At 40.0% G+C, this 23253-nt stretch overlaps 2 protein-coding genes across 2 annotated transcripts in view; one reads left to right on the plus strand and one right to left on the minus strand.

The window, feature by feature from the left end:
- Positions 1-23253, minus strand: part of SERPINB3 (serpin family B member 3) — a 106250-nt gene that overhangs the window by 81296 nt on the left and 1701 nt on the right. The gene's annotated exons all lie outside the window — the stretch shown is intronic.
- Positions 1-23253, plus strand: part of LOC132598345 (uncharacterized) — a 50139-nt gene that overhangs the window by 4227 nt on the left and 22659 nt on the right. The window contains exons 3-8 of the mRNA XM_070047075.1: positions 1553-1621; positions 2319-2456; positions 4321-4438; positions 8520-8662; positions 11430-11585; positions 13674-13958. Of these exons, the coding sequence (XP_069903176.1) occupies positions 1619-1621; positions 2319-2456; positions 4321-4438; positions 8520-8662; positions 11430-11585; positions 13674-13958 (843 nt within the window). The 5' untranslated portion in view covers positions 1553-1618. The remainder of the gene's footprint in view (positions 1-1552; positions 1622-2318; positions 2457-4320; positions 4439-8519; positions 8663-11429; positions 11586-13673; positions 13959-23253) is intronic.

The following is a 23253-nucleotide window of genomic DNA, read 5'->3' on the forward strand; positions in this document are numbered from 1 at the left end:
AAAACAATTTTATTTTGATTATTAAAATATTTCAAGAAAGTAATGGCTCATACTTTAAATAATAGAATTAGTCATCATCTTTCTAATCTCAGAAGCATTTTCTTGAAGAAAAAAATAGAAAAATCAAGTGAATCCTGTTCCTCATGCTTTGTGTGGTTGTTACTTTGTTTGGTCCCTGGTTGTCTAGATGAATCTAAAGAGCCCATTAAGGGCATTAAAATAGCAAAACAGAATTATTGTATAAGCAATTATCAATTTGATGTAAGCATACTCAAATCATAGCGAGTGTATGTGTACGTGTGTAGCCTTACGTAGCAAAACATATCAAACAGCCATATATATGTGTATCTGTATCTATGCTTGTATAAACATATAAATATGTGTGTGTTTTAAGTAAAAATAAAAATAGAAGAGAGTAAATTCAGCTCTAAATCATACAACGATTGAAAGGCTAAGTGACAAAATTTCCACCAAGAAGCTGGCCTCTGTGACAAGTATGGAAATGGGCAGAGCCAGCAGTTCTGAATGAGACAGGCAGAATACATATTGTGTCAGTTTGGGTCTAGGATATCCCCCTTATGCTCATAATTTACAAGGTATTGTGTGGTTTAAAAATAGCAACAACAAAATTTTGGTTCACAGAAAAATCCTGGTTCACAGCTAGTTAATAATTGGCTCATTATTAAAAAGTTTAACTATGAATGTGATAGACTTAATCTTAGATAAATGTCAATTTGCTTCCACTCCATATAAATATATTGCTGGGTGTTGCTTACCCTTGTTTTATTTCAATGTCACTGAAATATTAACAGCTTCAGTTTGCAATTGAGACTAATGAGTTGCTTAGGCACCTCCCCTTTTTTTTCCCTATGGCAAGTGGTTCCTGTCTGTCGCCATGTGTCAGCACAAACTTTGGTAAAGTAGACTTTATTCCTTTCTGTAAGCTGGGTCCAGGATGCATGCAGGAGATGGAATTATCACTTTGTTTTCTCAGGGGAAACACAATGTCCACATCCTTCCTGTGACCTGTCACATGAATTGCTGGGGTGAAGACAAAGACTCTATCTCCATATGTCAGATGGTGGTAGGCAGTGAAAACTGAAGCACTTAAGTAGAAAAAGTAACTAAAATTCCTGAATTTTCCAGATAACTGGGGCCATGATGGCATTTGCTTAAATTATCTAAGTGACGGTCTCAGTTGAATACCTAGGCTTCTTTTCAAACCAATCATAGATAAAAATGAAACTCGGAAAACATGAGAATTTTACCTCTAAGGCTATTCCCAACATTATCCTCAACGTCCCATAAAAAGCATTAAAATAAAGAGACTAGCAATTTAAATTCAACTTAAAAATTTATTTAAAAGCAGCTCTTGACTTACTCTTACTAGGTCAGGTAACACACCATTTAAGTCAAATCAGCGCTCCCTTGGTTCATTAATTATATGTTTTGTATCTATAGGAACAAATGGCTTGTAGTTGCTGATGTGTATTTCATATGATTACATCTCTGCAAAGTGCATTCACATATTGCCTTTTTATTGAAATTACAGGTTCTTCAGTTTAGCAGAGACCAGGACAGCAAATCTTGTCCTGACAGTTTTGAAAAGAAAAGGAAAATGGTATGTCTTATATTTCAATATCTATTTGATAATTAAGGAGAAAGCACTTTGGCACATGTTAGTGGCTAAATTAAGCAACCTTTAATAGGTAACTTTTCTTTAAAATATATGTTAAAATTATGGGACTTTTTTTTTTTTTTTTTTTTTTTTTGTGGTACGCGGGCCTTTCACTGTTGTGGCCTCTTCCGTTGTGGAGCACAGGCTCCGGACGCACAGGCTCAGCGGCCATGGCTCACTGGCCCAGCCGCTCCGCGGCATGTGGGATTTTCCCGGACTGGGGCACGAACCCACGTCCCCTGCATCGGCAGGCGGACTCTCAACCACTGCGCCACCAGGGAAGCCTGGGAAATTTTTTAGAGTGCAGAATGTCTACACTTTTTGGAAGGGTAATATTCTTTTCCCTTATCTCTTCGTTTCCCTCCCTTTCAAAACTACTCTACTTTCAACATTGTTCTTACTTCTGCAAACTCTTTCAACATTGTTCTTACTTCTGCAAACTAAGTGTGAAGAAAATCATGTCCCAGCAGCTATTACATTCCTGCACTAATAATACTAAAGAGAAGGTTTTTTTATCTACCATACAATCGATTTTGGCCTTTGTTCGTAAACTTTAAATTATTTCATTTACTATAAGTTGTTCATATACACTTAGTTCTTGTTCAACATTTTTATTTAACCAATTTACTTTCTTTTAAAGGAATTCGACGTAGGCAAGGCTGAAGAAATACGCTCTAATTTCCAGACACTTATCTCAGAAATCAACAATCCCAGCAATGCTTGCATACTTAAAACAGCCAACAGGATCTATGGGGAGAAAACGTATCCATTTCACAATGTAAGTGCAAACATCTTATTTCAAGCTGATGGGGAAGAGTCACATGAGATCTATCAATAAACTCTTTGTACTTTTCTCCAGGGATCCCAGGGACAATCTTAATGTAGATGGAGTATGTGGTCAGCATTTCTGATAAACAATCGTTTAGCCTGACCAATGTGTCAAGTTGTAAAGGAAACCAATAACATATTTCAAACCAAATCTGGTGATCAGATCTTTATGCCCAGAATAAAGGGGTACACCCCAGGAACAACCCATGAAGACTCGTAGAAATGTGGTTTATATAATCCCTGGGCCAACATTTGTTTCATGGGAAACAGAGCAAAAGATATAGAATAACTCAATATGGTGAGTTTGAAGGAGCAGAGGGTGGTGTGGTCATAGGAGTGTGGCAGGAGACTGTGTCCTCAAGAGCAAAGTTGACTTTGCGATCAGGTAAGTCACTTCACATCTTGACTTCAGACACTTTAAGAAAGATACTTAACATGGAATTGAATTAACTTCTCTTCTGCTCTGATGGTTGAGACACCCACAGTGCAGACCATGAGTTCATCTTCAGTTCAGATGCAAGGGCTCCTCAGAGGACTCAACTCCAAACCAAGCCAAGCATTTACTTCTTTCATGTTTGTCCATCACATCCTTTGGCACACTTCAGAAGAAAGCCAGAGGACCCAGGTGCCCAGTGGGTAAGGAGTAAGGAAATTGAATAGGGAGAGGGATAGCAACAGGAAAAGTCAACCTATCTTGTGATTTCAAGCAGTGTTATCCCTGCCCATACCCAGTGAATTCCGGGGAGCTCAGAACTTGGGCTTTGCCATTACTAAAGGCAAAAAAGCAGCCAAGTGAAGTCTTAAAGACATTTTTATTACTGGTAGTCTCATGCACTCAGGTTGGATTCGTAAGTAGGAGAGATGATTGAGCTGGGTGGGCACTTGGTAAAAAGAAGCACACAGAGATACAAAATGGTATGTCTTTTAAAATATCCACAAGCCCTAGCTGTGCACAGAGAGGTTGATCAGAACCCACGAGTCAAGACAAGGAATAGGTACCTCGACAATGTTTACGTTTTCTTTTTACTGGATTATAAATTGTACAGAACGTAGACTTCATCATCTCCAAACCACTGCCTGGAAGCTGAATTAACTCAACACTTTTTAACTGCACACAATTCCTCTATAAGGTAATAAATTGAAGGAATGCCACAGCTGTCCTGGGGAATAAATTATGTTTCAAGGCAGGTGCCCCCCTAAGCAGCAACCTTGGTTATAGCCCACTTAGGATGATGGCCACTGAGGGCAGCATCGACAGCCCGAAGGAAGAAGCCTGCTTTTGCCCTTAGAATACCTGATGAAACCTTTGAACGGTCTTGGAAATCGGTTTCCATGGCAGGCCACAGCTTCCCTCAGAAGCCCTCCCCAGGCTCTTGGGAGTTTAGAGTCCATAGACGGCAGCTGCCAGACCCAGGGTTCTCAATCTGGCTCCATCTCTACCACAGAAAGCCCAGTACTCCTCGGCTGGAGTCGCTCCTGGGATTCCTAGAATGGTCCTCCTTTTCATCCCAGCCCCATTTCCCAAGGACGAATAAAAACAGACGAAGATATGGAGGCTCCAGAGCTGTGGGAGACGGGCCTTCCTTCCATACCTGCGGCTCTGCATGGCTAGTCCGTGCCCAGCTAAGTTGACACAGGGCGGTGTTTCGTTTTTAACCAAAGCTGGAGTGTGGAAAGATTGAGGGGAGCAATGGGGTGGCAGTTTGCAATTGTCCATCTAGCTGGGTTTTTTTTTTTTTTTGGATAATCAAAATAGACTTGTTTATTGATTCTGGAAAAATTCTACAAAAGGAGATTTTACCTGTATCTTCCAGAAATATTTACAAGACATGAAAACATACTTTGGCTCAGAGCCACAGTCTGTGAACTTTATGGAAGCTTCTGACCAAATCAGAAAGGAGATCAACTCTTGGGTTGAAAGCCAGACTGAAGGTAAGCCTTCTCCAAGGTACTCAGCGGTGCACTTTCTCCAAGTATCGCTTTATTATTTTGAATTTGTGTTATGTATAAGTATAGGCATTTCTTAAATAGAACTGTGGACACATTCTAAATATTCAAAACATTTGTTTTATTCATGCCCATAATTTTTGATTTATAGCTTTTGCAATAAGTCTTATCTAAAACAGGTAAGACAACCATTTTACCAAGTAGACAAGAAAATGATCAGATTCCACTAATTCCAAGGAGGACTCCAGGGATAAAAGGCAGAAAAATGCAAAAAAGGAATTTTGGAATACTGCTGCACTTGTGGTTTCTAAAGAAAAATAGCTGCTGATGAACAATGAAAATGTGGCAGTAAATGTACTACATAACCTTAAGTAATTTCCAAAATAGGTCATATATTAGCTTAGAGTATGGGCTGAGCTCTTGTAACAAAGAGACCCAAAATACAATATCTTAATAAGATAGAAGTTTATCTCTGACCTAATAGTCACAAGGTAGATAAGCATTCTGTTCCATGAAGGCATCCAGAGACCCAGACTAGTGGGTTAGCTCAGCCATCCTCGAGACATGGCTTTTATATTTGTCTAAGGTGATTCTTACATTTGTCAGTTTTACAGTCAGCAGGAAATAGGGAAAATAAAGCCTCTTTGCTTTTAAGGGGATGCCCTGAAACTTTCACACACCAGTTCTACTCATATCCCAAATTTGGATACATGGCCCATTTTATGCTCTGGTGACCAACTTGTCCTAGTTTGTAATAAAGGTCTTTAAAATGTAGTTTTTAGCTGGGTAGCCACATGCTACCTAAAAGTTAAGCATTCTATTTCTAAAAAGGGAATAGTAGAGGGATTCTCAGAGGCGATTTAGCAGTTTTTTATTATGATTCTTATTTTAGAAATGAGGAAGCTGAGGCTTTAGAGAAACTGTTACCAAGATCAGATAGTTTAAAGCTTCAGAAATAGGACTGAAATCTGAGTCAGTTTAGCTCTGAAGTCTGAACTCATTTCAATATTCCACGCTTCCTTTTCAATTGATATGTCTGTTGATGGTCCATTATATCTCACAAAGAAATACCAAAGGCGTAATCGCTAATGAATATTAATGATTAAGCCTTTGCTTTGCAGCAACGAACATGGAATGTTTAGGTAATCCCCCTCCCCCCAGACTTCAGAGTTCATTTGTATATTCCTGCCAGATATGCTTGCAGAGGGTCCCACATACTTTAAACTCGACATACTGAAGTCATATTCAGAACAGCTTATCCACACCTTGTCCTCTCCCTGCACTCATTCTCCATCCCGGCGGATGGGTGGCTACCACACACCTGCCCAGATCAGAAGTCCGAGAGATACTCTAAATTCTCCCTTTTCCTTTGCCTCCTCCTGCGTGTTTCTGAGTTCATCTTTCCTTTCCAATCTCTTCCTCCTCTGCTCTCGGCTTTGTCATCATTTATCTGTGTTAATGCAATAATCTGTTTCTCATCTTGCTCCCCTCAAATGCAACCTCCATTCAGCCATCAGAATGACCTCCCTAAAATGTGAATTCGACCAAGTGGACCACGTACTCAAAATCCATCATGGTGCCCCACATCCTACAGGATGAATTCAAGCTGCCTAAACTGACATAGAAGGTCCAACAGGACCGTGAAGTCTTGTCTGTCTCTCCACTTCAACTCTTGTCATTCTCTGACTCAAAGTTGATACTCAGGAATTCTAAGTGGCACAGAGTCCCTGGAACTCCCTGTGCTACCTCACAACCCCATGCATTTGCTCATGTGTCCCTTCAGTTCGAAACACGGTCCCCTCCCCTGCCACTCCCAGCCCCTTCATGGCCACTGGATAACATCTCAGAGGTTCGCTCAGGCATAATGTCCTCCCCTGGCTCCCAGGCTGAGCTGAGAGCCTTTTTCGTTGCTCCAAAACCCTGTGGGAACATTTACCTTGACTTACCACGTTGTTATTGAAATTAACTGTTGAAGTCCCTGCCTCTCCCACTAAACTCAAGAACACCAAGGGCAGTAATACTACCTTATTTGAGTTTCTGCTTTGAATCACTAACAGATAACAGCCCTGCTCATGGTAGCTATTCAGAGCAATGTTTATTGAAGTGAATTGAGGAAGTTGGCAGCCCTAAATTCTCAGTTCCTTTTTCACTGGACTAGTGACTCAGAAGCCATGGTGAGGCAAGAGTGACCATTATCCTTAACTTATTCCTGATTTGGATTCATCTAAAAGTAAGTCTGTTTTGAGAACTACAGATTAGCTAGCATTTACAAAAAGGAATTACTTGCACTGTTCCAGTTCACATGAGGACCAAATGTGATTCTATAAACAAAAGCACATTGTAATATATAACACAAATTCAATGTAGTAGAAGTAGGGGCAAGAATAGTGCTGGAGGGCTTCCCTGGTAGCGCAGTGGTTGAGAGTCTGCCTGCCGATGCAGGGGATGCGGGTTCGTGCCCCGGTCCGGGAAGATTCCACATGCCGCGGAGCGGCTGGGCCCGTGAACCATGGCCGCTGAGCCTGTGCGTCCGGAGCCTGTGCTCCACAACGGGAGAGGTCACAACAGTAAGAGGCCCACATACCGCAAAAAAAAAAAAAAAAAAATAGTGCTGGAGCTGAACTAAATCTCAGCTCTCAAATTCCTACCCAGTGCCCACTCTGTTCTCTGGAAGACAGGTGGGGACCCTACAGACAGGAAGGCGGGGAGCAACTCATCTGCTATCTTTCGCCCCTTTCTGAGCTGAGTGGAGAGTCATTGTCTGACACGGCGTAAGCTCGGTTTGCAAAAGGATCCTTGCCGTGCTTCCCCCGCACAGGCTGACACACTGAAGGAGCATGACAGGATCCATCTCTCAGGGGTCCCCAACCCCCGGGCCTGGGCCTGTTAGGAACCGGCACGCACAGCAGGAGGTGAGCGGCGGGCAGGTAAGCGAAGCTTCATCTGCCACTGCCCGTCGCTCCCCGTCGCTCGCATCACCGCCTGAGCCGTCCCCGCCCGCCCATCCCCACACCCCGACCCCCAGCCCTGGTCCGTGGAAAAATTGTCTTCCACAAAACCGGTCCTTGGTGCCAAAAACTCTGGGGACTGCTGCTCTAGATTACAGAGCTGTCTGGATCTTCCTGTGATGATAGAAATATGCCATAAATCCTAGGGTTGCCATAACAAATTACCACCAACTGTGTGGTTTAAACCAATAGAAATATATTCTCTCATAGTTCTGGAAGCTGCAAGTCTGAAGTTAAGGTGTTAGCAGGGCCTTGCTCCCTTGGAAAGTTTCAGGGAAGAAACCGCTCAACGCCTGTCTCCTAGTTGCTGATGGTTATTGGCAATCCTTGGCTTGTAGACACATCTCTCCAATCTCTGCCTCTGTTGATACATAACTTTCTTCTTTGTCTCTCCTATGTCTCCATGTTTTCACACTCTGTGTGTGTGTGTCCGAATTTCTCTCCTCTTATAAGAATACCAGTCATTGAATTAGAGCCCACCCTAATCCACTATGACTTCATTTGAACTTGACTGCATCTGCAGACTCTGTTTCAAAATAAGATCACATTCACAGGGACTGGAGGTTAGGATTTAACATATCTTTTTGGATGACACAATTCAGCCCACAAAAGTAATATTCTCAAAAAAATTTATAACCTAAATATTATCTTGAGGAAGCATCAGACAAACTTGAACTGAGAATTGAGCATTCTACAAATATTTTTCAAAAGTATCAAGGTCATGAAAGACAAAGAATGAATGAGGAACATGAAAGACAAAGAATGAATGAGGAATGAAAGAAAAAGACTAAAGGGGACCAAAAGGAAATGACAACTAAATGCAACTTGAGCTCTTGGATTGATTTCTGGTCCAGGAAAAAAAGGACTTTATTGGAACAACAGATGAAATTTAAATAGGATCTGTTAATAATATTCTATTAATACTAACTTCCTGGCTTGGATCATTGGTGGACACAAGATGTTATCATTTAACGGTATTTCATAATCATCATTTTTACGTATGGTGTTTTACCAGGATGTAACTATATCATTTGAAATCTGTCCTTTGGCTCTTTTAGGAAAAATCCTGAATCTCCTACCTGATAATGCTGTGGATTCTGCAACCAGAATGGTTCTGGTAAATGCCCTTTACTTTAAAAGAATTTGGGAACATCAATTCTTGGTCCAAAATACCACAGAAAAGCCTTTCAGAATAAACAAGGTAGGAACCTGTTAATAACCAGTATGAATTTTTACATGGCATTGCAAAGGGAATTCTATTTTAAATTTATTCTCTCTGACTATATGCTCCTGTAAACTATGGCTCTTACTAGGGCAGGGATGACCGTGCTAAAAACCCCAGTTCCATCCTACCTGGAAATTCCCCTTTCATTATTTTTTCTCTGAAAATAGACTACTCACATATTTTATTACTCAGTCCTTGCTGCAACTGTGGTAGAGTAGGTAAGGTAGTTATTACATTTATTTCCCAGGTCAGAAATGCAGCATGGTTAAGTGAGTAGAGCCATGCTTAAGTTGAAGGCTTCCAGGACCATAACCCCAAACTCTTCGCTTACTAGTTCTATTCTTGTTCTATTAAGGCAGTACCACCGTGTACCAAACTCTTACCCTTCCATAAGAAAAAGAAATAAAATTTTAAAATCTTATTTCTTTCGTTAACATTTCCTTCTGTGTTAGGACACAGCACACTTGTTTTTGATTATTTCAGCAACAAGGGAGACTAATGGAAGCTGACAGATACACCTAAGGGCTGGATGTGGCTGGGTCTTGGGACTTGAGTGGAAATAAGGATTCAAATGTTGTCAGGATTCATTCTCTATCTTTCCAACTCTGTTTCTCCCATTATTCTTCTCTCAGACTGAAGTCTAACTTCCTCTGCGGCCCAGTCCACAAAGGCAGAACATGGCTACCCACATCTCCTCCATTCTACAGACCAGTCTGATAGGTCTCATTCCAAATTCCTAGGAAAGGAACAGATTGGCCAAAGATTGTTAACATATTTAGGTCCTGGGGTGGATCACCTCACATAAACAGTGCTGCTGAGGACCTACTGCTGTAACCATATGGTTATGTGCAATAGGAGGTTTTCAGTGGGGTAAAGATGGGGAAGGAACTGAACATATAATGCAATAGGCTAACTGGAAATGCGCTGGATAGTTACTTGGCTTAATATATTCACCAGGAATTTTCAGATGCAAGTGATAGAAAAGCATTCCAAACTAGCTCCAGTAAAATGGGCATTGTGTTAGCATTAGCTTATGCAACTAAGAGGAACTGGGAAGTCTGGGAGTGGGATCTTTGAATCTCAAACATAATCCATTTTCTCTGCCCCACCCCTGACCCCTCCTTTTTGCCTTCATTCTCTAATTCTAAAGATAGAATTTATCCATATGACCAGGGAATATGACAGCCCCATATTCTAGCTTCACAACCCTACTACATAGACGAAGTCCTGGCTGCTAGCTCTGACAGAAAGCTCCCAAAGAGGACTCCGGCTGGTGCCATTCACATGCTTATCGCTGAGACAATCACTGTATCACAGAGTATCCTGAACGAACAGCCCTGCTCACATGGCCACGACCTTAGCAGAACAGTAGGATCTTGTGATGGACATTTAGCTCCACATAGAGTGGATAAATAACATATGTCTACAATGTCTGAATTGCAGGGTTTTGCTTTTGTTTCACCATTGGCTTTACTAAAAATTCATAATGTCATGTATCTACCATTACAGTATCACACGGAATACTTTCATTGTCCTAAAAATGCCCTGTGCTCCAAACATTCATCCCTCCCTCTAAATCCCTGGCAACCACGGATCTCTTTACGGTCTCTAGGGTTTTGCCCTTTTCAGAATGCCATAGAATCAGAATTGCATAGTATGTAGCCTTTTCAGACCGTCTTCTTCCACTTAGCGATACGTATTTAAAGTTCCTCCATGCCTTTTTTATGGCTTGATAGATCATTTCACTTTGTTGCAGAATACTATGCCATTGTATGGATGTAGCAGTTTGTTTATCCATTCACCTTACTGACGGGCATTTTGGTTGCTTCCAGTTTTTAGCAATTATGATTAAAGCTGCTATAAACATTTGCATGCAAGATTTTGTGTGGACACGTTTTTAACTCATTTTGGTAATTACCCAGGAGCACAGTTGCTGGATCACATGGTAAGACTGTATGTAGCTTTGTAAGAAACCACCGTACTGTCATCCAATATGGCTTCCACTTTGCATTCTCACTGGCAGAGAATGTCAGTTCCACCCTCGCTAGAAGTTTATGTTATCAGTGTTTTGAACATTTAGCCATTCTATTAGATCTGTAGTAGTGGTATCTTCACTGTTTTAATTTGCAATTCCCTAAGGACATAAGATTGAACATCTTTTCATATGCTGTAGGTCTGCCTTTGGTGAGGTATCAGTTCAGATCTTTCGCCTGTTTTTAAAATTGGGTTCTTTGCCTTATAATTGTTGAGTTTTAAGAGTTCTTTTCAAATTTTGGATACCAGTCCTTTATCAATTATGTGTTTTGAAACTCTCATCTCCTAGTTTATTGCTTGTCTTTTCATTCTCTTAGTGAATTTTGGTTTTATGATACTAAAATACCCTCACACAAAAACAAAAACCACAAATGTTTGTGTGTGAAATGCACCTTACTCAGTTTCGGAATCATTGGCATTTACAGAGTTTGCACAAGACTCTTTTAAGTGTTTGGTAGAATCCAGCTTGCCATGACTTATAGAGGATGCCGTAACAATGTCAGAGGAAGAAACTCCCACATCATTTATCGATGATGTTCTCCAGTAGAACACATATTTCCAGAAAACAAGGTTTGAATAATTTTATTCAGCATTTAGCGGAGGATCACTAGCTTTGCCAGTGTCCCAGACTACTGGGAACCAATGATGCTAAAGAATTAAGGATTTGGTGGAACACCTCCCCACTGATTTTGCTACGTATATTCTACAGACTACAAGCAAACCAGTGCAAATGATGTCCATGAAAGAAAAACTTCAAGTATTTTACATAGAAAAGCCACAAGCCATAGGCCTTCAACTCTTCTATGAGAACCGTGACCTCAGCCTACTCGTATTACTGCCGGAAGACATCAGTGGGCTGGACCAGGTAAAGGGATCAGGCTATTCATCCCTACCTTCTTTCCTCTCCCCTTTGGTAACAAGTTTATTTCCTATATCTGTGAGTCTGTGTCTGTTTTGCATATACGTTTATTTGTATGGAGAAAAACTTTAAAAAAAGACATCAGTCTGTCTGACACGAAGAGGGTTCTAGTGTTTATCCCTCCGGGGAAAAACATAAAGACATGATCTCCCAGTTCTTTAATTTCTGCAGAGGAAGGCAACCAACGTACCTTGAGGCCTAGGTACTGTATTTTTACATCATTTAAGCTTTACAAAACTTTGTCAGGTTGATATTACTATCCCTCAGGAAGGTTAAGTAATCTATAGACATCTTTAGCATAGGGGAGTCACACAAACAACCACACAAACAACAGATAGAGATGTTTATTGTCAGCCACAAAGCTGTGTGGATTGATCATGACAACCTTTCAGTCAATATAGGTCTTTCTTCTCCTTCCGACAGGACTTACCTAATTAATTTTTTAATCACTTGCATTAATCTAGCCTTAGACATATGTTTAAAAACATTAAATGGATTACATTTTTTTTTTTTTTTTTGCGGTACGCGGGCCTCTCACTGTTGTGGCCTCTCCCGTTGCGGAGCACAGGCTCCGGACGCGCAGGCTCAGCGGCCATGGCTCACGGGCCCAGCCGCTCCGCGGCATGTGGGATTTTCCCGGACTGGGGCACGAATCCGCATCCCCTGCATCGGCAGGCGGACTCTCAACCACTGCGCCACCAGGGAAGCCCCTAAAACATTTTTAAAAAACATTTTTTATCAAGTTAACACTCTTCAGGAGATATAGTCTGTATCAGTGCATCTTCAAGTATTATTTAAGTTGTTCATCTGTTAAACTTCTCTTAAGCCTGACTTTGGTCTGACCACATTTCTGAGCAATTTGCATGTCTAAACTGAACACTAGCTTCTCATGCAATAAGTGTTCTGTCGTTCTTTACACTGTGCCTAATTTCTTGTGTGCCAGATTCTTTAGGTTTCCACCACCCTACTAGTGTGTAGAAAGATTTCTAAATAGTGTCATAAAATTTGTGAAACTGGAGAGGATAGTAGAAATAAGACCAAGTGTGAATACTAAACCATTAGAGTTACACCCTTAAAAGATAAGCCTTTCTTTTTAAAAGTGCAGGTTCCTGACCTGAAGATATTGTCACTTACTGCACATAATTTACAAATATGTCACTGATAGCAATACTTGGATCTAGAAAATTCTTAAAGTAGCAAAAGCATGTGCTTTGAAACAAACATGTTATTTAAAAAATCAAACATTGTTTATCATATATATGTACGCATATGTGTATATAATATATATTTATTATTTAAAAAATTTTAAATATAAAGAAGAGAAAAAGCACCCTCAAAACAACTATTTAAAATATCATTACTCTTGGGACTTCCCTGGTGGTCCAGTGGTTAAGACTCTGCACTTCCAGTGCAGACAGCATGGGTTTGATCCCTGATTGGGGAGCTAAGATCCCACATGCCAAGCAGCGAGGCCAAAAGATTAAGAAAAAAAAAAAGTCATTACTCTTAAGATTGGAGGATTTTCCTTTCTTTGCTTTTCTTTCCTTATTTTTTCGTAGTTTATAGTTACTAGTTTCATATTGGCGTGATTATATAGACATTTTACCTCAGATTTTGTTTTCAAGGAATTGTTTACTATGTTAATAAAACTAAAGTTTTTTTTGTGCCCTGGCATACAACATGTCCTAGAGTATATGCTTTTGTGTTGACAACACCTAAGTGTATATTTATATTGATGTATTTGCATGTGTAGTTGATGTCTTGCATATTATCATAGAAGTACTTCCATTTCGGATCAAGGTCTAATCTAGAAAACCTATATCCTGAGAACTATTAATCTGCAAAATGATTATGTCAAGGATGTGTGGAGGATCTCATTATAAACAAAGAATTTCCAAATGTGTGTGTTTTGTTACCTTTGGTAATAGGAGTGACTATAATTCATTTATATAATATCTAAAGGTCTCACTCAACGAATAGTTCTCACTCCACTCTGAAATTACTGACTCTTTCTTCCTTGGCTCCAAACTGTAGCTGGAAAAAGCCATCACCTATGAGAAGTTGAGTGAGTGGACTAGCGCTGACATGATGGAGGTGTGTGACGTGCAGCTGCATCTTCCCAAGTTCAAGCTGGAAGAGACTTATGATCTCAAGTCAACCCTGAGCAGTATGGGGATGAGCGATGCCTTTAGCCAGAGCAAAGCAGATTTCTCAGGAATGTCTACGGAGAAAAACCTATTTCTGTCCAATGTTTTCCATAAGTCTTTTGTGGAAATAAATGAACAAGGTACAGAGGCCGCAGCTGGTACTGGGAGTGAGGTGAGTTTTCGAATTAAACTCCCCTCCGTTGAATTCAATGCAGACCACCCATTCCTCTTCTTCATCAGGCACAACAAAACCAATAGCATTCTATTTTACGGGAGATTCTGCTCCCCTTAAACCCTGCATCTCTCTCATCAAACAAGAGCATCTTACAGTGTGAAAAATACACATATGATGGAAAAACACAATTATAATAAAAACCAGTTTATAGCCTCTTTTTAACATATAAATATTAGCAAAATTATCTTGAAATAATATATTCTAGTTATCCTATCATGCCTATATAGCTAGAGAGAATGGCAAATTTAACTTTTTTAACTTTTTTTTTTTGCTGACATTCAGTTTTATTATTTTTTACATCTTTATTGGAGTATTAATGCTTTACAGTGTTGTGTTAGTTTCTGCTGTATAACAAAGTGAATCAGCTATATGTATACATATAACCCCATATCCCCTCCCTCTTGCGTCTCCCTCCCACCCCTCTAGGTTGTCACAAAGCATTGAGCTGAGCTCCCTGTGCTATGCGGCTGCTTCCCACTAGCTATCCATTTTACATTTGGTAGTGTATGTATGTAAATGCTACTCCCTCACTTCGTCCCAGCTTCCCTTTCCCCACCTGTGTCCTCAAGTCCGTTTTGTACGTTTGCGTCTTTATTCCTGCCCTGTCACTAGGTTCATCAGTACGTCTTTTAGATTCCATATATATGTGTTAGCATACGGTATTTTTCTCTTTCCGACTTACTTCACTCTGTATGACAGATACTAGGTCCATCCACCTCATTACAAATAATTCAATTTTGTTCCTTTTTATGGCTGAGTAATATTCCATTGTATACATATGCCACATCTTCTTTATTCATTCATCTGTCTATGGACATTTAGGTTTAACACATTTTATCTTAATGTGACTTTTATTTACATTTCAGAAATTCGGTTGTTCAACTGAATGCCTTAAAATGCTTGAACTACCTGGTCACTATTTTCATTGTCACTTATTTTCACATGCATCATTTAGTGAAGAAAAAAATCTTTATAGAGGTGATATATTGATAAACAAGAATTTTCTCAAGACTATTACTCTGATGGTTCATAAATTACCACTGTAAAATTAAATCCCCCTTTTCTGCTATTTTAAAAATACTTATGTTGACATTAATGGAAGAACTAGTGAAATCCAATGAAATCTGGAGTTTAGTTAATAGTAATGTACCAATGTTGGCTTCTTAGTTTTAAAAAAATGTTCCACTGTAATATTAGAAGTTAGCATTACAGGAAACTGTGTCAGAAGTATATGGGAATTCCCTGTTTTATCTTTGTAACTTTCCTGTGAATTTAAAATTATTCCAAAATAAAAATTTTATTGGAAAGAATTATTACGTGTGAAAGTTGTCACATTAACATCCTTGCTTTTAAAAATCATAAGCTAGAAGACTAGATTTCCAATTTATATAAATGTGTATTGTCAGTTATAGGAAGATATCCTTAGTAAAACTTTATCTCCATAAAATTGGCTGTGTTTTTCTAATTTCTATTAAAAATGCTCTTACGCAATGGCTCATTGGTAGTCTCATCAACTGTTATTCTAATTTTAGAGATTGAGTCTATCATTCTAGGCTGCTTTTTCCATTTTAATCTACTAAGTGAAAGATATGATCTGATATGGATCCAACATAAATGGTGTATAAACTAGTATAAGAAAATGTATTTTCTGCATCAAATCTTGGTTTGGTATCATAGAATAAAAAAAAATGATTCTATGCTTTAGCTCCAAAGATAGGAAATTGTAATATATATAACAATTTACCATATCATTATAAAACATTTTGCCTCTATCCATAATACCTCACATTAAGTAACAATGAAAGAAATCCCCTGTGTCTGTGTTCTACTAAATTAAAAGTCCTTAAGTGTTATGTATCATGTGGACTCATAAGAAAAGTAGGTAACAAGTGAACGGGGAGCATGGAAACCAAGCCAAGATAAAGGAAGACCAGAGTAACTGTGTGTCAGAGGCTGACAATCAGAAAATATTAAACACAGTATTTTTCAAACAAACAAAAGAGGAAAAAAGGATGATACTAGAAACTGCAGGTTAGTAAGATGCATTCAGGCAGTCATTCATTTAAAAAATGTTTGCTGAGCATCTACACTGTATCAGTTGATATTCGGGGCATGAAGACTACACTTTTTTTTTTCCAAGGATTTATTGTATTTTATTTTCTCCAATTTTTTTTCTATTTCAGTATCACTCCTTTTCCTCATGTTATTATTGTCCTACAAGTATGCACCTTTATGAATTATAAGCCCATGAACAGTTTCATAATTATTGCTTTATGCAGCTATCTTTTAAATCACATAGAAGGAAAAGTTACTAACAAGGATAAACTTATGCTGTCTTTTATACATATTTACCTACGTAGCTACTCTTACTGGTGCTCTTTGTTTCTTTGTGAGAATTATTGTTACTGGAAGACTACACTTCTGAACAAAAACAGACCCTGGTCTCCAGTCTCTTGGAGTCATGGAGCTTACAAACTGGTGGGAGAAACGGACTCAAAGTGGATGTTAGTGCAAGGAATGATTGCAAAACAAACTGCAGTCATCTTGGAGACACATGTACCTGTGTGTGCACATGAGTATCAGGCTTTTTCAATAATGAGGCTTAACGTATTTGCTGATGATATTTGTTTTCCTCCCTTAGTGCAAATGTATATAGCCTATCTTTTTAGAAGATTAATAGACCTTAGAACAATAGATAATAATCACGGTCTGTTGAGAGCTTCCGGGAAGATGGCGGAAGAGTAAGACGCGGAGATCACCTTCCTCCCCACAGATACACCAGAAATACATCTACACGTGGAACAACTCCTACAGAACACCTACTGAACGCTGGCAGAAGACCTCAGACCTCCCAAAAGGCAAGAAACCCCCCACGTACCTGGGTAGGGCAAAAGAAAAAAGAATAAACAGAGACAAAAGGATAGGGACGGGACCTGCACCAGTGGGAGGGAGCCGTTTCCACACACTAGGAGCCCCTTCGCGGGTGGAGACTGCGGGTGGCGGAGTGGGGAGCTTCGGAGCCGCAGAGGAGAGCACAGTTACAGGGATGCGGAGGGAAAAGCGGAGAGATTCCCGCACAGAGGATCAGGGCCGACCGGCACTCACCAGGCCGAGAGGCTTGTCTGCTCACCCGCCGGGGCGGGCGGGGCTGGGAACTGAGGCTTGGGCTTAGGTCGGAGCTCCGGTAGAGGACTGGGGTTGGCGCCGTGAACACAGCCTGCAGGGCGTTAGTGCACCACGGCTAGCCGGGAGGGAGTCCGGGGAAAAGTCTGGAGCTGCCGAAGAGGCAAGAGACTTTTTCTTACCTCTTTGTTTCCTGGTGTGCGAGGAGAGGGGATTAAGAGCGCTGCTTAAAGGAGCTCCAGAGAGGGGCGCGAGCCGCGGCTAAAAGCGCGGACCCCAGAGACGGGCATGAGACGCTAAGGCTGCTGCTGCCGCCGCCAAGAAGCCTGTGTGGGAGCACAGGTCACTATCCACAGCCCCTTCCCGGAAGCCTGTGCAGCCCGCCACTGCCGGGTTCCCGGAATCCAGGGACAACTTCCCCGGGAGAACGCACGGCGCGCCTCAGTCTGCTGCAACGTCACGCCGGCCTCTACCGCCGCAGGCCCGCCCCGCACGCCGTGCCCCTCCCTCCCCGCGGCCTGAGTGAGCCAGAGCCCCCGAATCAGCGGCTCCTTTAACGCCGTCCTGGCTGAGCGAAGAACAGACGCCCTCAGGCAACCTACACGCAGAGGCGGGGCCAAATCCAAAGCTGAGCACCTGTGAGCTGTGAGAACAAAGAAGAGAAAGGGAAATCTCTCCCAGCAGCCTCAGGAGCAGCGGATTAAAGCTCCACAATCAACTTGATGTACCTGCATCTGTGGAATACATGACTAGACAACGAATCATCGCAAATTGAGGAGGTGGACTTTGGGAGCAAGATCTATGATTTTTTCCCCTTTTCCTCTTTTTGTGAGTGTGTATGTGTATGCTTCTGTGTGAGATTTTGTCTGTATAGCTTTGCTTCCACCATTTGTCCTAGGGTTCTATCAGTCCGTTGTTTTTTTTTTCTTTTCCTCTTAATAATTATTTTTTTATTTTAATAACTTTATTATATTTTATCTTACTTTATTTTACTTTATCTTCTTTCTTTCTTTTTTCCTTCCCTCCTTCCTTCCTTCCTCCCTCCCTCCCTTCTTTCTTTCTTTCTACTTCTACTAATTCTTTCTTTCTACTTTTTCTCCCTTTTATTCTGAGCCATGTGGCTGAAAGGCTCTTGGAGCTGCAGCCAGGAGTCAGTGCTGTGCCTCTGAGGTGGGAGAGCCAACTTCAGGACACTGGTCCACAAGAGACCTCCCAGCTCCACATAATATCAAACGGCGAAAATCTCCCAGAGATCTCCATCTCAACACCAGCACCCAGCTTCACTCAACGACCAGCAAGCTACAGTGCTGGACATCCTATGCCAAACAACTAGCAAGACAGGAACACAACCACACCCATTAGCAGAGAGGCTGCCTAAAATCATAATAAGTCCACAGACACCCCAAAACACACCACCAGACGTGGACCTTCCCACCAGAAAGACAAGATCCAGCCTCATCCACCAGAACACAGGCACTAGTCCCCTCCACCAGGAAGCCTACACAACCCACTGAACCAACCTTAGCCACTGGGGACAGACACCAAAAACAATGGGAATTACGAACCTGCAGCCTGCAAAAAGGAGACCCCAAACACAGTAAGATAAGCAAAATGAGAAGACAGAAAAACACACAGCAGATGAAGGAGCAAGATAAAAACCCACCAGACCTAACAAATGAAGAGGAAATAGGCAGTCTACCTTAAAAAGAATTCAGAAGAATGATAGTAAAGATGATCCAAAATCTTGGAAATAGAATAGACAAAATGCAAGAAACATTTAACAAGGACCTAGAAGAACTAAAGATGAAACAAACAATGATGAACAACACAATAAATGAAATTAAAAATACCCTAGATGGGATCAATAGCAGAATAACTGAGGCAGAAGAACGGATAAGTGACCTGGAAGATAAAATAGTGGAAATAACCACTGCAGAGCAGAATAAAGAAAAAAGAATGAAAAGAACTGAGGACAGTCTCAGAGACCTCTGGGACAACACTAAACGCACCAACATTCGAATTATAGGGGTCCCAGAAGAAGAAGAGAAAAAGAAAGGGACTGAGAGATTTGAAGAGATTTGAAGAGATTATAGTTGAAAACTTCCCTAATATGGGAAAGGAAATAGTTAATCAAGTCCAGGAAGCACAGAGAGTCCCATACAGGATAAATCCAAGGAGAAATACGCCAAGATACATATTAATCCAACTGTCAAAAATTAAATACAAAGAAAACATATTAAAAGCAGCAAGGGAAAAACAACAAATAACACACAAGGGAATCCCCATAAGGTTAACTGCTGATCTTTCAGTAGAAACTCTGCAAGCCAGAAGGGAGTGGCAGGACATATTTAAAGTGATGAAGGAGAAAAACCTGCAACCAAGATTACTCTACCCAGCAAGGATCTCATTCAGATTTGATGGAGAAATTAAAACCTTTACAGACAAGCAAAAGCTGAGAGAGTTCAGCACCACCAAACCAGCTTTACAACAACTGCTAAAGGAACTTCTCTAGGCAAGAAACACAAGAGAAGGAAAAGACCTACAATAACGAACCCAAAACAATTAAGAAAATGGGAATAGGAACATACATATCGATAATTACCTTAAATGTAAATGGACTAAATGCTCCCACCAAAAGACACAGATTGGCTGAATGGATACAAAAACAAGACCCATATATTTGCTGTCTACAAGAGACCCGCTTCAGACCTAGAGACACATACAGACTGAAAGTAAGGGGATGGAAAAAGATATTTCATGCTAATGGAAACCAAAAGAAAGCTGGAGTAGCAATTCTCATATCAGACAAAACAGACTTTAAAATAAAGACTATTAGAAGAGACAAAGAAGGACACTACATAATGATCAAGGGATCAATCCAAGAAGAAGATATAACAATTGCAAATATTTATGCACCCAACACAGGAAGCACCTCAATACATAAGGCAAATACTAACAGCCATAAAAGGGGAAATCGACAGTAACACATTCATAGTATGGGACTTTAACACCCCACTTTCACCAATGGACAGATCATCCAAAATGAAAATAAATAAGGAAACACAAGCTTTAAATGATACATTAAATAAGATGGACTTAACTGATATTTATAGGACATTCCATCCAAAAACAACAGAATACACATTCTTCTCAAGTGCTCATGGAACAGTCTCCAGGATAGATCATATCTTGGGTCACAAATCAAGCCTTGGTAAATTTGAGAAAATTGAAATTGTATCAAGTATCTTTTCCGACCAAAACGCTATGAGACTAGATATCAATTACAGGAAAAGATCTGTAAAAACTACAAACACATGGAGGCTAAACAACACACTACTTAATAACGAAGTGATCACTGAAGAAATCAAAGAGGAAATCAAAAAATACCTAGAAACAAATGACAATGGAGACACGACGACCCAAAATCTATGGGATGCAGCAAAAGCAGTTCTAAGAGGGAAGTTTATAGCAATACAATCCTACCTTAACAAACAGGAAACATCTCAAATAAACAACCTAACCTTACACCTAAAGCAATTAGAGGAAGAACAAAAAAACCCCAAAGTTAGCAGAAGGAAAGAAATCATAAAAATCAGATCAGAAATAAATGAAAAAGAAATGAAGGAAATGATAGCAAAGATCAATAAGACTAAAAGCTGGTTCTTTGAGAGATAAACAAAACTGATAAACCATTAGCCAGCTCATCAAGAAAAAAAGGGAGAAGACTCAAATCAATAGAATTAGAAATGAAAAAGGAGAAGTAACAACTGACACTGCAGAAATAAAAAAAGATTATGAAAGATTACTTCAAGCAACTCTATACCAATAAAATGGACAACCTGGAAGAAATGGACAAATTCTTAGATATGCACAACTTGCCAAGACTGAATCAGGAAGAAATAGAAAATATGAACAGACCAATCACAAGCACTGAAATTGAAACTGTGATTAAAAATCTTCCAACAAACAAAAGCCCAGGACCAGATGGCTTCACAGGTGAATTCTACCAAACATTTAGAGAAGAGCTAACACCTATCCTTCTCAAACTCTTCCAAAATATAGCAGAGGGAGGAACACTCCCAAACTCATTCTACGAGGCCACCATCACCCTGATACCAAAACCAGACAAGGATGTCACAAAGAAAGAAAACTACAGGCCAATATCACTGATGAACATAGATGCAAAAATCCTCAACAAAATATTAGCAAACAGAATCCAACAGCACATTAAATGGATCATACACCATGATCAAGTGGGGTTTATTCCAGGAATGCAAGGATTCTTCAATATACGCAAATCAATCAACGTGATACACCATATTAACAAATTGAAGGAGAAAAGCCATATGATCATCTCAATAGATGCAGAGAAAGCTTTTGACAAAATTCAACACCCATTTATGATAAAAACCTTCCAGAAAGTAGGCATAGAGGGAACTTTCCTCAACATAATAAAGGCCATATATGACAAACCCACAGCTAACATCGTCCTCAATGGTGAAAAACTGAAAGCATTTCCACTAAGATCAGGAAACAGACAAGGTTGCCCACTCTCACCACTCTTATTCAACATAGTTTTGGAAGTTTTAGCCACAGCAATCAGAGAAGAAAAGGAAATAAAAGGAATCCAAATCGGAAAAGAAGAAGTAAAGCTGTCACTGTTTGCAGATGACATGATACTATACATAGACAATCCTAAAGATGCTACCAGAAAACTCCTAGAGCTAATCAGTGAATCTGGTAAAGTAGCAGGATACAAAATTAATGCACAGAACTCTCTGGCATTCCTATACACTAATGATGAAAAATCTGAAAGTGAAATGAAGGAAACACTCCCATTTACCATTGCAACAAAAAGAATAAAATATCTAGGAATAAACCTACCTAAGGAGACAAAAGACCTGTATGCAGAAAATTATAAGACACTGATGAAAGAAATTAAAGATGATACAAATAGATGGAGAGATATACCATGTTCTTGGATTGAAAGAATCAACATTGTGAAAATGACTCTACTACCCAAGGCAATCTACAGATTCAATGCAATCCCTATCAAACTACCACTGTCATTTTTCACAGAACTAGAACAAAAAATTTCACAATTTGTATGGAAACACAAAAGCCCCCGTATAGCCAAAGCAATATTGAGAATGAAAAATGGAGCTGGAGGAATCAGGCTCCCTGACTTCAGACTATACTACAAAGCTACAGTAATCAAGACAGTATGGTACTGGCCCAAAAACAGAAATATAGATCAATGGAACAGGATAGAAAGCCCAGAGATAAACCCACGCACATATGGTCACCTTATCTTTGATAAAGGAGGCAGGAATGTACAGTGGAGAAAGGACAGCCTCTTCAATAAGTGGTGCTGGGAAAACTGGACAGGTACATGTAAAAGTATAAGATTAGATCACTCCCTAACACCATACACAAAAATAGGCTCAAAATGGATTAAAGACCTAAATGTAAGGCCAGAAACTATCAAACTCTTAGAGGAAAACATAGGCAGAACACTCTGTGACATAAATCACAGCAAGATCCTTTTTGACCCACCTCCTAGAGAAATGGAAATAAAAACAAAAATAAACAAATGGGACCTAATGAAACTTCAATGCTTTTGCACAGCAAAGGAAACCATAAACAGGACCAAAAGACAACCCTCAGAATGGGAGAAAATATTTGCAAATGAAGCAACTGAAAAAGGATTAATCTCCAAAATTTACAAGCAGCTCATGCAGCTAAATAACAAAAAAACAAACAACCCAATCCAGAAATGGGCAGAAGACCTAAATAGACATTTCTCCAAAGAAGATATACAGACTGCCAACAAACACATGAAAGAATGCTCAACATCATTAATCATTAGAGAAATGCAAGTCAAAACTACAATGAGATATCCTCTCACCCCAGTCAGAATGGCCATCATCAAAAAATCTAGAAACAGTAAATGCTGGAGAGGGTGTGGAGAAAAGGGAACCCTCTTGCACTGTTGTTGGGAATATAAATTGATACAGCCGCTGTTGGAGAACAGTATGGAGGTTCTTTAAAAAACTACAAATAGAACTACCATATGACCCAGCAATCCCACTACTGGGCATATACCCTG

This window comes from Globicephala melas, chromosome 13, assembly GCF_963455315.2.
Source record: "Globicephala melas chromosome 13, mGloMel1.2, whole genome shotgun sequence".
Classification (NCBI taxonomy): domain Eukaryota; kingdom Metazoa; phylum Chordata; class Mammalia; order Artiodactyla; family Delphinidae; genus Globicephala; species Globicephala melas.